Below are 16,177 nucleotides of genomic sequence, written 5' to 3'. Positions count from 1 at the left end.
AATTTCGCATGCATGAAATGACTTTCATAGAAGAAAGCATAAAAAATATGAAAATGAGAAAATTGCAGAGTTGACGCCAAAGCAGCTGCTGATGGTGATGATGTTGGGTCTGTTGCTGGGAAATGCATCCATTAGGGTTAAGTTGCCTCCCCTACGTCCTGCAATGCATCCTGAGGGCTTGGCCCCGCTAATTGTGTCACAATGATGAGCATAATTTGCGCACACTTCACATATACTCGTACTAAGTATATATACTAACTATAAATGTATAAATGTGTGTGTGAAGTATAATAAGCAGCACAAAAGCGCAGTCGGAAATTAAGCATACGCCATGTGTGTCTGGCTTGTGTGTGTGTGTGTGTTTGTGCAGTCAACTTTTATGCACAATGCTAGCACTAATTTTCCGTTAGTAATTGCATTTGGTTTTTGCCACTTTTGAACATGGCTAAGAACCTTTCCCCTTTGGACCATTTGCCGTGCATACGAGTATTCAGTTTACTTTTGGCATTTCATTAAATGTAACCGGAAGCAGTTACCCTTCCATCTTCTCACCCTCCCTCTCCCTGTCCTAGCTGTCATTGCGGTCGTCAACTTTTCGGCGTATCCATTACGTTGTGTATGCCGTCATTTGATCCCAAGCAAATTCTCTGCTGTCTATGTCTGTTTGTGCTGCAGATACCGCTTTTAATTAGCATCAACGTCATTTGTCTGCCCCCAGATTTTTGCATGTAACATTTTGTTTTGCCAATTTTAATGTGGACACACTCAGTGAGAAAATGAGAGAGATAGCGAGTATGTTAGAATGAGAGAGCGAGCCTTTAACATACATAGAAAATATGCTGTCATATGTTCACATTGTGATGAATGATGCCGCCAATTGTTTGGTTTTTGTTTTTGTTTGTGTATTGCAAACAAAAATGTCGAAAAGTGGAAAAAGCATGGCAACCACCCCTTACAACCCCTTAGCCATTAGCCAAGGCCTAGACGTACACATTTTGACATGACAGCCGTCGCTTTACTCGACGTATGACGTACAAGTTTTGGACCAAAATACGAGTACTCGTATCTCTCTCTCTCTGTCTCTCTCTCTCTGCCTGTCTGTCAGTCTTCGCCTGAACTCTGTTTGTATAAGCTGTAATCGCTAAGCGATTTCTTACTCCTCCCTCTTTCTGCTCCATGTACGCTTCTGCTTTTGTTTGTCTACTCGTACAAGAAAAGTAATTTTATGTAATTTGTTAAGTAATATCGCTCCTTGTGTTTGCCTGCATGTCTCGTCAGGATGTGTCCGTGTGGCGAAATGTGGTTCTGTGGTTCTGTGGTTGTATTGCCTGTAACTTGAAGGATTTACTGTTGTGGCTGCTGCAGTCAACTCGCAAGTTAATTAGAAAACGAAAACATCAAAGTGCTATTGTCGTAGCTTTAAGCCCCGATAATGCCACAACAATTTGCAAAGCCAGGTTGATTCTTTTCTCAACCATATAATAAAACAAAGCCGAATCCGCTAAAAGTACAACAAAATAAAATAATTACATAAATTTCGAACCTTATTTTATATTGCACTATTATTTTAGTCTTCCATAAACAAACATACAAAATAATTAATCCGTATTAAATTGTAATGGAAACTTAGACTCGTTCAAAAAATTACAAATTTCATTAAACAAAATTTAGTGGGTCTAAATATGAAGGTAAAATTAAAACCGTTGGACAACTAAAATTAGTTTGTATTGGTAATTTGAATTCCTGAAATTGTTTGATAAATATAAACACAGTATTATGTCTATATTTTCTACAGCTTGTTTAATGTGCGTCAACTCGAGTTTCCACCGTACATAATTGAATTCTGTTATCTAAATATTTATTGAAATGTGATTTGTTTTTTGTGTTTTTTTTTTTTTTTTATGTTGTTGCCTTCCAATTTGTCGACACTTGCGACTGTCAATCATGATTGAGTGCTTTGTCTGCATATGTTTTTTTATAATTGTCTCGCCTTGTCGCGTGCAACATGTGGCATGAGTAATTATGTGTGTGTTGGCGCCACAATCAAATTGCTGTCAACAAAGGCAAACACAAATCCATACACAAAATCCGTATTCCAAACTACCAACTCAATTTCAGCAATTATTTGGCTCAAACGCGATGGACCAACAAATTGTTTTGTACGTGTTTTGTGCCTTGTAAGAGTCGCCAGCACAACAACAAAAACAACAGCAACAACATTGAGAAGAAAAAGAACAACAAGTGTATCCCTTCTGGTGTTTTCTAATTGGAAACGCTTTTCATTACAACCCAAATGAAAATCAATGTTCGACATTCTGTCGTTTGGTTTGAGTAATTAAACACAATCAACAGAGAAGGAGATGCTGTTGTTTTTTCTCAAGCTCTATCTCTCTTTCCCCTTCCCTGTCTTCCTCTCTCTCTTTCTCTCTCTGCCCCTCTATATCTAAGAACACAGGTCTTAATAAATCCCGCCGTTGGCCAAGATAGGGTTTAGAGCAGAGTATGCCAACAAAATCCTCAGACGACAGAGCATCGTCTTAATCCACACACACACACACACAAGAGCAAATCAATTTGCTGTCCTCGGGCAATGCTTTAACCCCTTTCCCCTGTGATATCCTCTTAGGTTACGACCAAAATGAAAATAAAGCAATAAATAAGCGGTAATTGGAAGTGATGAACGAAAGGATATGCTGTTCCTGGCTAAGAACAGACCACAGGCAACAACTTGGAACAAAGTGAATCACAAGGAACTCAGCTAAACCAACATTGCGTTTAAATCTCTAATCAAATGTCAATTCTTTATTCAATATTATGGCAACATACGAGCCAAATTTGGCCTCCATCTTGACCACTTTCGTGTGTGTTTTCGAGTGTGTGCGGGCGTGCGAAAAGTAATATATAACCAAGAAGTAAATCTCTTAAGGAGTCACAGCAAAATCGACTTGCCACTGCCACAGTCAACTTGCCACATTTTGCTTGCCATTGTCCACATCCTTGACATTGCTGTAAGCCATTAAATGTGCTTTTTGGCCAATTATTACGCGCGATTTATGCTTTTATTTTGTCAACAAAGTTAGCTGTAAGCGAGTAGCGATTTAAGTGAGCGGGAAGAGGGAAGAAGCAGAGAGGTGGAGAGAGGAGCATTGCTTGTTGGTTGTTGGTTGGTCAACAAGCGTGTAATGGTCCTGGACTGTGAATGAGTCTGAGTGGATTACGTGTACACTCTGCACTATATACAGCTTACAACGTTCCCAAATCGATATATAAACACACTCACAATCACACAAACACATACACCGTAATGTGTATAAATAATTGATTGGCTGTACTGTTTCGAGATTTGGTTGCACATTGCACTAAACTAAATAAATTGTTCAATAAGCTTAGCAATCTCCTAGGATTGGGCTGCATTTGAAAGTGGCATTAACTTCTACTCTGTAAGAACACGGTTTGAGTTGGGGTATTCTAGCCTAGACATATGCTGTCAATGTATGCATATCAATGAATTCTATTCTTTAAAATGATAAATTAACATAACATTTAAAAAGTAGTAATCATTTAACATATAAATTTAAAAAAAAAAATTAACACAAAAATATAAAAATCATAAACTAAATAGTATTATACAAATTAAGAACACACATAAATATTTGTTAGAAAAATATGTAAGAGTATCACACTTAATTAGAATATCTACAGATTTTTCATTTACCAAATTTTCTTATGCCAACTTGGATTGTTTCACATCACACAATTACAATCACTTAAACAAATATATATATATCCTATTAATTATTCGTATACAAGTTCAGTAAATGTTTATGCTTATAAAATTTATGTACGATTTTAAACAATTGTTTTTAAAATGCTTCTATATTTGCTTTAAATACCCATTTACCTATATTTATAAATATTTATCTTTAACTCATAACGCAACTAGTTTTAAATTGCAATTATTGATTTAGTTGCTTAATCTGAAAATTTGCTTAATTTCCACAAAATTTTAATTTAAATTTTTGCACATTTTTTCTTCTACCTTTTATTTTTAGCACAAGAATCTGCGAAAAATGATAATAATAAACCACAAGGTAATGCGAATCAAACAATTTTCTAGCTTTAAAATAGATTTAGTGGAAGTAGTAAAAGTAGTATTAGTTATGCTAAACTAAACTTTGCATGCCTTCAAATGCGGAAATTACTCAGACTCGTAATAGTTTTTATGATCCTTTTTTGTTGTGTTTGACAGCAATTTAAATGCTCATATTTTATGGGCAAAGCTTTCAAAATGTCATTAAAATAGATGTCATGGCTTTATGCCATTGTTAAATGTGTTGTTGTTGCCATTAGAAGTTGTGTTTGTCATTGTCATCGTCAACTTAGTCCTTGTTGTCCTTGTGCGACGAGTGCAGCCGACAGCCAAAAGTAATGATAAAACGCAGCGGGTTATCATTTTCATATTGAGACATTTGCCGAACGTCCAAAATGGTCTGAGCCTTAAGCTGCCGCTGCTTAAGCGGGAGGGGTAAGGGTGTGGTAACAACAAGGATTCAAGGATGCAATATTGAAAATCCCTTTGGCATTTGGTTAGCTGCACTTGTCTGAGAGTCTCGGCCGTTGTCTCCAGCTTGGCCTTGTCCTTTCCTTGTCCATAGTCGGTTATCATCTTTGTAATTGAATTTAGCAACAACACAATAAATTTTAGGCACTAAACGGGGACAACCAGGATGTGTATGTGTGTGTGTGTGTGTGTTAGGCAGGGAAAGAAATGCGGACAGTGAAAGGGCTGCCAAACATTGGAGACAGCTTCGGGTCGCCTGCAGTAAAAAGAGAAAACAGAAAATTTAATTTCTTGCCTGAATAATAAATCACAAACAAAACAGCAAAGAGCGCGGGGGAAGTGCGGTGTGGTGGTTGGGGAAATTCGTGGGGAGACAAACAAATAAAACAGCGCAAATATTCAGCTGGAGGACACTTGATGTCGCCAGAGATAAAACCCCATTTTGTTGGCCAACTGATGGTTGTATGGGTGTGAGTGTGTGTGTGTGGTTGTGTCTGTGTGTGTGTGTGTGTCTGGTTGCCCAATTTGAAATTCGTTGTCGATGGCCAACGTCCGCGTTTGTCCCATTGCATTTATCAAAATGCTGTTTCCTGTCCGTTTTGCAATATGCCCAAGGAAGTCCAAAGGAAGAGCCAAACTCCCACGCATAAATACACACACACACACACACACACTTACACACAGATATATATTTTATTTTTTTGGGTATGGGAGGGGGCAGGTTGGTGAAGGGAGCAGCAGTTGCTACTTCTGGTTCGACGAGTTTGCCCAAATGTTTTGCTTTATTAAATTTTTACGCAAATGCGCGACACGCGCATATGAATAATAACAAACACTAACAAAAAAAAAGAGAAAGGGAAAAAGATAGAGAGATGACGAGAAATACTGATGGACTATTAAATACTCCTTACATAATATGTATAAGAAGTGAGTGTGCTGTTTTGCTTTGAAAACTATAAAAAAATTAAACAAAACTTAATAAAAAAAATAACACTAAAGCAATGATTTAATAATAACAAAAAGAAGCAAAAGAGAGTATAGAAGATGGGCAGAGATAATGAAATTAACATATTAACAATAGGTATTGAATTTCTTTTTATTCCATCTTTTATGCGTTGATATCTATAGGAATAACTATGAGATGTAGTGCTTAACAACTGAAGGAATATATAAGTTGTTCAACTTATATATATCCCGCTTCATTTATCAGATTATAACATGAAAATCATCTTAACTTACATTGAATACAGGGTATAAATTTAACAATGAACAACAATGTGACATAGTGCTGTTTGTAAAGCACTACAAACTCCCTTGGGTGGCACACGCCGAGGGCTGTTTCATACTTATGCAAATGAAAAGTAAAATTTTTTATGTGAAGCTCATTTTTTTATAGACGACACACTACCGATGTAGGCGATGGGTGTGGCATGAGTGACCCACTCAGCATACTGCTGTGATTTTTATGATAGTGTATAACAGAGGTGGTAGGGAGGAGGGGGGAACACACACACGCATACCCATAAATAATGCTGCAAAGCCAAAAACAAATACGAGTAGTAAACAGAAATTGCGAATAATATGCAATAATGCAAAAGGCCAACAGAAGCGAACCTCATTCAGCTGTTGTGGATGTGGGGATGCATATGCAAAGAGATAGAGACAGAAAGAGAGATAGAGAGAGAGAGATAGAAGCTGCTCCAACCCTGGTCGCATGTGTGCGTGCAAGTGTTTGTATGGGTTTAAGTCACAGCAGGACGTGACATCCTTGCATAGCATTTGCATAACTATGACCACCAAGAGGCAGCGACATCAGCGACAATCCTGTTCCAAGATTCGCCAACTCTTGCTCCTTCCCTACCTCCCATCCTAAATAACTCTGACTCCCCTTTTACAGTCTGCTGCTCTAGCGCCCGCTATTTTTATCATTTCCGTTTTTTGTTTGACACAATTTTTTTTTTTTTTTTGTAGTCTTGTTGCTTTTTACAGTGACGTCGTAATGCGCTTGCATAATTTTCATTGTTTTCATTTTACACGCAAAAATTTCTGCACTCTGTTTTCTTTATCATTGTTTTTCCCTTCCTCTTTTTTTGTGCGGACCCGTTTCCTGTTCTGATTTCTGTTTGCATTTCAAGTTAGTCGCTTGAGAGAATTTTACTATGTAAAAGTAATAAAACTTAAACATTAAGGCGTCAAAGGAGTTAGAGTTCTTCCAAGGAGCGTTACGACTTCTTCTTCCTCTTCTTATTCTACTTGTGTCAGTGCTCACTTGAGTGCATCACTAAAACTGGCCATATAACTTTATGAATGCTGTAAAAGAAACAGCAGCCAAAGAAATAACCAATATAATGAAAATGCCAGAGAAAATGTAACTGATAACTAAGTGAAACTGAATGCGATAATTTCAAGATGAATCAGAGATAGCATAAATGTTCTGTAAACAGAAAAATAATGATATTATAAGTAGTTAACGTGCTGTAGAGAACATTCTGTGTTTAATGTTTTATTCTTCAAAGACAGTTTTCTTTTTGAAGTTAATTTTGACACATTTTCGAGTTAAAATATTAATAAACAAACATTTTTACCATGTTTAAAGAGTCTTATCTTTTTGGTAATAGTTTGCAATAGTTTAATTCGTATTCAGCATCATTTCAGGCTGCAGCCAATTTAACACTGCTATGCGTTTATTCGGTGCTGCCAGATCGCTTAACTATTGCTTGAGTGGCAATATGAGCACAAATTAAAGTAATATATTTAATTAAAATATCAATAGAGCTAAAAACGCCTCTACACTCTCTGATTTTAATGCAATAGAATTCCAATGTCCCAGTTAAAATTCATGATATGCGCACATGAAATCGATAACTACTTATACTCATTGTAGGAGTCTTTCTGGCAACATGAGGAGTCAAGCATTACCATTTCCATTAGCCCATTCGCCGTTATCATTGCCAAATGATAGAGCTCGAAGTGCCATTGGCAATTGTTGGCACACTCAGACGAATAATCACAAGAATTCGATTTTTAGAACTTTCTAATATACCAAAATAAGGAAATCTCCATCTCTCTCTCGCTCTCGCTCATTTGACTGGCATGCGAGTCATTTTTCCAATTTTACAGCCACTTTGCCAATGCTCAGTCAATTTTTGCAAATCAAATGTTTTCCTTGTTGTTGTCATCGGATTGTTGAGCCAATGCCAAGACTGTAAGGAGGCTGCCAGGACAACGACGGGAACGATGCCATTCCGCTTGAAGGCTCTAGACTAGATGATACGAGTTTAGACATGGATGATTCAACTTTTAGCTGAATTTTTTATTGAAGTTTTCTTCGCTTTCTTTTATTTGGCTCATTTATGGCGCATATTGCGCATTTAATCGCCGTCAACATTTGCCATATATGTTAAGAGCATAGAGTCTATGTGCTTTACCTACTCCTAATACTCGTACATATGCCAAATCCTTGGTCCTTGTGCCGCCTGCCGTATTCACAGTCGGATTAGCTTTCAACGAGCGTCCGTTTCATATCCTTACATTCTGCAGACAGGCGGAGACGAAGACCAGTTTGCCCAAAGTTTTTTGCCGTTCCTCACACAATCAGCTGCTGTTGAATTTTTAATTTTTATGCTTGTAATTTCTCAACATTCTGTTTCACTGTCGACTGTCTCACTGTCCCACTGTCTGGCGGAAGCGAACATCTTGTGCGCGCATATTAAATTTATTTTATTTATTCTTTTTTTTTTCGCTCTTTCGCTCCCTTCTCCTTTTATTTGTATTTTTATTCACATCTTCTGCGTTTGGGGAGGCGTGAAAAACAAAAATGGGGCCAGACGTAGCTGGCAGACATTTCTTGAATGTGAGTCTCGTAAGTGGAGTTTTTACTGTGGCCTCACCAGGCCATTGACTGTTTCAGTTATGTGCACAGTTTTTAGTACTATAACCTCGTGCATACTATAGTGAGGGTTACGCTTTGCAAAACTGCGGAACTGGGTTACAAAATCCGCAAGCAATGCAATTCCAAAGGTTGCCCAAGTGTACAAAATGCGAATTTTTAAGGTGAACTCTAAAGGGAACAGTTAAATGAATAAGAAGAGGAAGAAGTGGTCACAGAATATGGATTCGATAAAGTGTGTTTAAGCTTTCTTGTACCTGAAGTACAGCTAGGCCACGTTAAAATGTAGATGATTTTATATTTTATCAACATTAAATAAAATACTGATTGTTTACCAAAACCCATGGAGATGAAATCGATAAATTTAAAAAATACATTCATTATTATACTCTGAATTATAATTTAATTTAAACCAAAAAAGTGGATTTACGCATAATTAAATTTCTATATTAATTGCTAAAATAAATGTCTGTGGCATTCAATAACATTTTGTTAACTTTAATCAGCACAGGAATGATCTCATTTTATTTTGTTTTTTTTTGATTTTATTTATATATATCACATTGCAATTTGCTTAATATACAATCAAAGTTAAAATGAATTCCAAGCTAACTAACAAATTAATGGGGTTTATTTATATTTTGTAGCAAATACAAACAACACATAAAATAACTTTTGTAATTCAATATTGTAATAAGGAAGTCAATATTTTATTAACAAAAATTTATTGCTTTTGAAAAAGAACTTAAAGATTTATATCTTTAAATGATACAATAAATATTTGCATATGAAGGTGAACTGCAAGTCGAGGTGTTTACACTCCCATGTGTATGTGCATGCATATATATCTGAAAGTGTACACGTCAGAAGAGTAAGTCCCTCTCTCTTCCCCTCCCCGGCAATGACACATGACTCGATTCTAAGCTGTAACAAAACCAATTTACGAGAAGTGCAACTGAAACTGAACTGGCGACAGCCGCCAGCTACAACTTTATTATATAAATATTTCAATAAAGCCACAGAGATACACTCGCACACACACACACACTCGTACACAAACAGTTGAATGCTGCAGGTGGCATAGAGCAAAGCAAGAGTCATGGGAGCAACTGCATCCAGCAGCAGCAACTACAGCGACAACGACAACACGATGCCAAAAGCAAACATAATTTAAAATGTAATTAGTGCTCAAATAGAAAGCCAAACAAACAGAGCGTAGCTAGGGATTGAACAGGGAGCAGGTGAGGGTTAGTGAGAATGTTGAGCTGCCGTTTGTGTGGGCGTGGGCGTCGACGTGGGCGTGGCAGTGGCAATGCAAACAAATTGCAAAAGCAAATGAAAGCATCGCTCGTCGACGCTCCCAAGTCAATGAATATCACCAGGTTACTAGGTGACCCAGTGCCGCAATCTGGACACAGCCCCCAGGCAAAGGCCACGCCCACATTCATGTCGATGCCGCCCTGGTTTCGCGGTATAAAGGATGTCGACTCCTGGCCGCAATGCATTCAATTACAACCAGCTGCGAGTGCAAAACTTTGCCCTAGACCAACTTTCAACTGCTGACTGTTGCCCCTGTCCCTGTCCCTGCCCCTGCTCCTGTCCCTGCAGTTTGCAGTTGCTCCTGATTCTGCCACTGCCACTGCTGAGTGTTATTCTTTTGAAACATTTTTATTATTTGTGCTCCTTTATTATTCAGAGTTGTCGGCAACCAATTCGATCCGTTTCGGTTTTCACTTTTGGCTTTGCGGTGTTGATTGTGGCAATGTGTAAACATGGCATGTTTTCACAGTTTTTTCCACAATTTTCCAGAACTGTTTCAAGGCTTTATGCTTCAGTATTGATGATGACGACGGCGTAATGAGGAAACTTGCTAACAACTCAACTGTACGAAAAGAACGAACGTTGCTCATTATGCAAAAGCCAACAATCCTTCTGTTTTTTTTTTTGCCCAGTTGTCAGTTGGCAGTTGGTAGTTGGTAGTTGTAGTACAGCACTTGGAGGTGCTTGAGTAGAGCCTCTTTTGCCGTGCTTCTTCTGTTGGCCATTTGTCGGCTTTTGGCCTTTGTTTTTCGCTTCTCAGTCTGCTTGGGCTGGGGACTCACTAATTTAGATTTTTAAGTAGTCTCTCAGTTGGCTGCCCTTTCGCGCCAAGCACTTGTACAACTCATTAAGCTGCACATTTTTCATACTTTTCTACTTATTTTTGTATTTTTTTTTGCCATTTACAGACTGGCGCAGCACGGATAGCACCGACCATCATGATCGCGTACAGCGACAGTTGTCGGTATCGTCGGACAGCAAACTGTTGGATGAGGACATCAGGGAGGAGATGAAATACCATTCGCATGTTGTGATGCGACCCAAGAAGCCGCCCAGACCCAAGTCCGAGGTATTTCTCAATAAACAGGATCCACATCCGCGACGAAAACGTTTTAGTGCATTTGGTGTAAGTACGCTCTCTCTCTCTCTCTCGCATTTCTCACCATCAATTTTCATCAATTTCAATAAATTAACACTTACACACACACACACACACAATTGCTAACTGTACTTTATAGCCTGGTCGTTTGATAAATCTTTGTGGTCAGTCAAGCAGTTCCTTTATTTATGATGTTCTTTCTCTCACTCTAACTTTGAGTATGTGCTCCGTCTTTCTATACAACCCACAAAAACATTGCATACTTTTGTGCGCTCTTTGCACATTCGTGCGCCTTGTAATTCTCAAGCGGTTTTAGCAAGCAGCAAATGAAGCTCGCGTTGCCGCTGTGTGTTGTTATCTTAATTGAAAATTTAAATCTCTTTGAAATTTGTCATGGTGGGACCCTTTGCTTCGGCATTGAGTGTTCCAAATAATTAAATACATAAAAAAAAAAAATTAAAGTGGAAACTAATAGTATTGTGTGATGTTAATATTAATCCAAATGCACTAAAAGAATCATCATATGCTAATCAAATGTAATGTACTGTAGAGCTGCAATTTCTATTCTTCAGAATTGAGACTAACCACGATATTTTTATCATAGTGAAAAATTATTAAAGTTTATTTACCTGTTACTTTATTTTACCAGACAAGATTTTCTGTATTCCCTTATTCACCACACCACTTTAAATTCATTATTATAATTAATTCCATTTCCTTTATTGATTTATTACAAGCAGACTCCAAATTAATTCTTATAACGTGCAAGTCAACCATTAAATTTAATTTATTTCGAATTAATTGATTGTAATTTAATATTTTAATTTATGTAAATTTTATTGTAGGCAGTCGAATTGAATGCTGTCTTTTAAATAATTTACAATTACTTTAAAAAGGTTAATTTGTCTGAAAAACTTTTTACAAATGTTTACTATCAAAATTTATATATATATTCTGATTGTTATTTCTATCATTTTAATTAGCAAGCAAATTTAATATAATTTTCTTTGCTTATAATTTTAGGCTGCATTTCTAAAACTTGTACATAACAATTTTAATTGACAAATGTATAATCTGCATATTTCTTTTTCATAAAATAATTGATAAGTCATGTTTTGAATTCTTTAAAAGTTATTGTAACTTTTTACAAAAGAATTACATTTGAGTTAACAATATTAAATCATAGCAAATATCTCTTTGATTAAAATTTGATTTAATTAAATTCAACAATGCTCCGATTTCTATTGCATACTTTTGCGCGAAGACTTAAAAAATTTCATTGCATACTTTTGTGCAGCATTTTAAAGTGCTGTCACACAGATTTATAAGAACACTCAAATGCTTTGTAGCTGTCTAACTAATTACAATGTTTTGTGTACAATTTGTCTATGCTGACACAGGGCGACTCACCATTCGGCAAGCAGGAAGCCTATGTCAAACTGGAACCGCTCGGTGAAGGCTCCTATGCGACAGTCTACAAAGGATTTAGCAAGTGAGTATAACACATACATGCACTGAGAAAAATAATGGTTCTTTGTTCTGAAACTTTTTAATTGTTATCTAAAAATGACTTTAGAATTACAAAAATTCTCAAAAATATAGTCAGAATTTGTAATTCTTAAAGTTGCCTTTATTTAAAAATAAAATTTTTTATTAGTGTATACACATCCTTTTTATTAGTAGGGGAACCAAAAACCAGCCGAGTACAATAAATCAACGAATCGTACCGCTTTGTGGCTGTAAATTGGGTTGCCATGTCAGTGGGTTAAACAAAATTATAGCCGTCGACTTAACGGGCTGAGCGAGAGGGGAGGAGCGGAAGTTGCTGGAGTTGCCTCCCATGAATTTTGACGAGCTGGAAGCTACGACAGATGGACAAGTTGAAACTAAACGGGTTGCCAGTTGCCAGTTGCCTAAATCAAATGCCTTTTAAGCAAAATGTGTGACAATGCCGCCATTTTCTGCTGATTTATTTACAAATGTTTTCCCTCAATCTTAGCTCCTTCTTTCCTATACTTTTTTTTTTGCATCCTTTTTGGATGCCGGCTCCTTGCTGACTGTGTGCTCATTTGCCATGTTGCGTCCTATATATTTATATATGCACATATATACGAAGAGCTGCTGGCAGGCTCATTACAGAAACGAGTCCCAGTGCCAGACCAAGTTGCAGACTCGGTTTCAGTTTCAGTTACCATGCAAATGCGGCTATTAATCAAGAGACTGGAGAGAGGCAACTGCGGATGCTGGGCACAACAAAAAATGGCACAAAATGACTAACAGCAACAACGACAACAACGACAACAACAACAATGACCAACTAAAAAATTCTTGCAACATCATCAGCATTGTTGCTGGATCCGTTGTTGTTGCTGGTCCACAATTGTTGGCTTTTTGGGTCCTTACGCACTTTTTACCCCTTTCTTACACACTCATTTTTTTTTTAGGTCGCACTGACACACAATTGAGTTGCCCCTGCTCCTTGCCCCCTAACTCCTGCTGTTCCTCCTGCTCCTGTTCCTGTTTCCTTTGTCCGCTTGCTTAACAAATGCCGCCTCATTTGCGCCTTCTCTGATTTTGGGCTGACTGCGTCTCATAATTTGACAAATGAGCTGGGGACCCAAGAAAAACAACAACAAGAACAAGCATCGTCACCTTTTTGACAGGCAAACTTATATTTACTCAAAATAAAGGGGAGGTGTGAAGAGAATGGTGAGAGCGGGTGTCTTATGATGGATTCCTTTGGGCTGTCAGTTGCATTGGTCACAATTCCTTCTTCTACTTACGTTTTGACGCTGTTTTGCTCTGTGATTTATTTGACAATCATTTGCGTTTCTCCCACGCCCCCATTCCCTAATTTCCTGGCAAGTTATTCAACAATGGGAATTACGTGAAAAACAAGAAAAGTTGTTGTTCTTCAGGCTTCTTTTCTTATTTGGCATGCAGAGCGAGCCTTGTGCGAAATGAGTTCCAATTAGCTTTGTTTATTCGGAATGCAATTAATTCGCTCTAATTTATCTGGCAAAAAGGAAATGCTAAATGGCAAACGACGAAACACAGAAGTAGAAATAGAAATGGAAAATTGGAATGGAAATGCGATGCATGACAAGTTTTGAGTTTTCTCGTCTCCTTTTTATTTTTTTTTTTTTGTTTTTCTAAGAGACTTTTCTTGCCGCTTTGCTTGACTTTCTGATTAGCTTTTCATACGCAATACGCAAATTTGGGTCAGTGGTTGGCTTTCGTTCTCATTCTCATTCTCGTTCTCTTACTTTTTGCTTTTGCTCTGACTGTTTTACTATTTGCTTTGGCAGCTAATTTGGCCAAGATTTATGCGCCCAAATTCTCTGTGTCCCCAAAGTTTGTTTTTTCAGCAGTTTTCCCCTTGCCTGCTGCTTCGCTTGTGTCAATTGTAAAAGATTTCATGAATGATTTCACTTCTATTTGACTTTTCTTTTCCCTCTCTTCCATTTTCGTTTCATTTCTCTGTTAAACCAAGGAGGCGAGCACTTGAACTTTGGCTGATTAGCATTTAGTAGGTCAGCAGCGCCATCTGTTGGTGTAGAGCAAAAGTTTTCCGTTGCTGTTGCTGTTGCTGGCAAAAGTTTTGGTACGACGCGACGCTTAACTAAAATCGTATTATTTTTGCATTAACAGGGCAAATCCTTCGACATTCTTGTCATAAGACTTATCGAATTCTACATGCCACACCCCCAAACTCTCAACTCCTCCCCCATGCCACTGAATGTTGACCCAGTTAGAAATTATCAACCGCTGACGGCACTTTTAGCAGCAGCTCATACATTTTTCATGGCACTTTAAGGTGGGTGCTTCTCCACTCATCTCCCTCTCTCCCTCTTTATCATTCTTTCCAAAAAACATTCTTGTAGTCGTGTCGTGTCGCCTTGTTGTTGCTGCTGTTGTTGCTATCGTGTAATTTGCCTGAGACACTCGCATCCAGACAGCAGCTGCTGGTTACATGGAAATTTCGCATGTCACATCTCCCCGCATCGCATCGCATCGCATCGCATCCCGCAGCAAAAGGATGTTCTCGTCGCACAGGATGTGCAAAGACATAAGCTCTTTATGGCATCGTACTTGCTTTCGAGGTTATAAAAGTGAACGCGTGCTTCGCAGCATTCGCCATCACATAAAAGGCTTAATTGGTAAGGTTGCGGCTTCCATGCATCCAAAACGTGCCACACTTTACAGCCTCCCCTGAATCAAGAGTTCTACCACAAAAAGACATCAATCTAGAACTGCCTAACAGTTGATGATAATATAAAACAAGTCCGAAATTGTACAAAAAATTGCAGTACTTAATCTTCCATGAAAATGTTTTATGTTCCAATAAAGTTTTAGACATTTAATGGCTGAAAAAAATGCGGAAATTCTTCTAAATAATAAAAGGAAAAGGGCTAGAGATTAAGCTTTGTTAAAGTCGTATTATTGATAAAAAAAAAAAAAGGATATTAAATAATTTAAAAAAAGCTTTTTGGTATTCAATTTAGAGAAATATCTTTATTAAAAAAAGATAAGTAGATAATTCGTTAATTTCTAATCTGCAAGATCATCATTAATACATTAGATAAGATATTAGGTAAATAGTTTGGTAAATTAGCTCAAGAAAAAATAGAAAAAATGGATGGGAATAAAATAGATAATCTTATTTTTAATAATTTGCTTTAATTAAAGACTAGAGGGAATAAGCAGAAAAAACTAAAAAATCCATCACATTTATTTGCTCTTTTATAGATAAGTAATTAAATTTAACTGACTTTCCTCATACTTTTTCAATTTCTAATTAGAAACTGATCTAAAATATACCAATAAATCCTTTTTATAACTTTTCGTATTAAACACATTATGGGCATCAGCTTTAATTTGTTTATTCTATTCAAACTGAATGGTAAAACAAATCCCTAAATGCTAATTACTAATGTAACAAAGTTTCACACTTAATATTCCAATTATATTCTCATTTTTGTAGCCATTATTCATTGTATTATTTGCTCTTTAGTTAAGCGAAACTTGAACTGTATATTGGCCCAGATCGAACGAGTTTGAGTGGGAGTGACATCTATCAGACAGTTGAGTTGATGGCTTCATTTTGAGCCCATTAAGAGTATCGTATCTATCACTCAGTAGCAGCTCATTAACGCATGTCATCATCATTAAGCATCGTGAAACTCTTAAGTGAAACACTTTGGTAGCTAACATCAACTGCCAATTAGTTCTGATATCGCGGCCAGAATTAACTCTCAGCCCTGTACTTTGATACGCTTTTGTAGAGTGGTCCAGACATTCATCCTCA

At 37.2% G+C, this 16,177-nt stretch overlaps 1 protein-coding gene and 1 non-coding gene across 3 annotated transcripts in view; both read left to right on the top strand.

Annotated features, from left to right (window-relative positions):
- The window catches only part of LOC117787079 (cyclin-dependent kinase 14), a 71,326-nt gene that overhangs the window by 48,429 nt on the left and 6,720 nt on the right, over nucleotides 1–16,177 (top strand). The window contains exons 4-6 of one of the 2 annotated variants that reach the window (XM_034625523.1): nucleotides 4,053–4,091; nucleotides 10,679–10,896; nucleotides 12,270–12,361. In XM_034625523.1, the coding sequence (XP_034481414.1) occupies nucleotides 4,053–4,091; nucleotides 10,679–10,896; nucleotides 12,270–12,361 (349 nt within the window). The remainder of the gene's footprint in view (nucleotides 1–4,052; nucleotides 4,092–10,678; nucleotides 10,897–12,269; nucleotides 12,362–16,177) is intronic. The other variant, XM_034625524.1, reaches the window with a different exon arrangement.
- On the top strand, nucleotides 11,236–11,300 carry LOC117789307. The gene has a single exon (XR_004617870.1). It is a non-coding gene; the product is annotated as a U7 small nuclear RNA (small nuclear RNA).

The sequence above is a fragment of the Drosophila innubila genome (genome assembly GCF_004354385.1).
Source record: "Drosophila innubila isolate TH190305 chromosome 3L unlocalized genomic scaffold, UK_Dinn_1.0 0_D_3L, whole genome shotgun sequence".
NCBI lineage: Eukaryota > Metazoa > Arthropoda > Insecta > Diptera > Drosophilidae > Drosophila > Drosophila innubila.
Note: the sequence above shows the minus strand (reverse complement) of the source record. Positions and strands in the feature narration are given on the sequence as shown.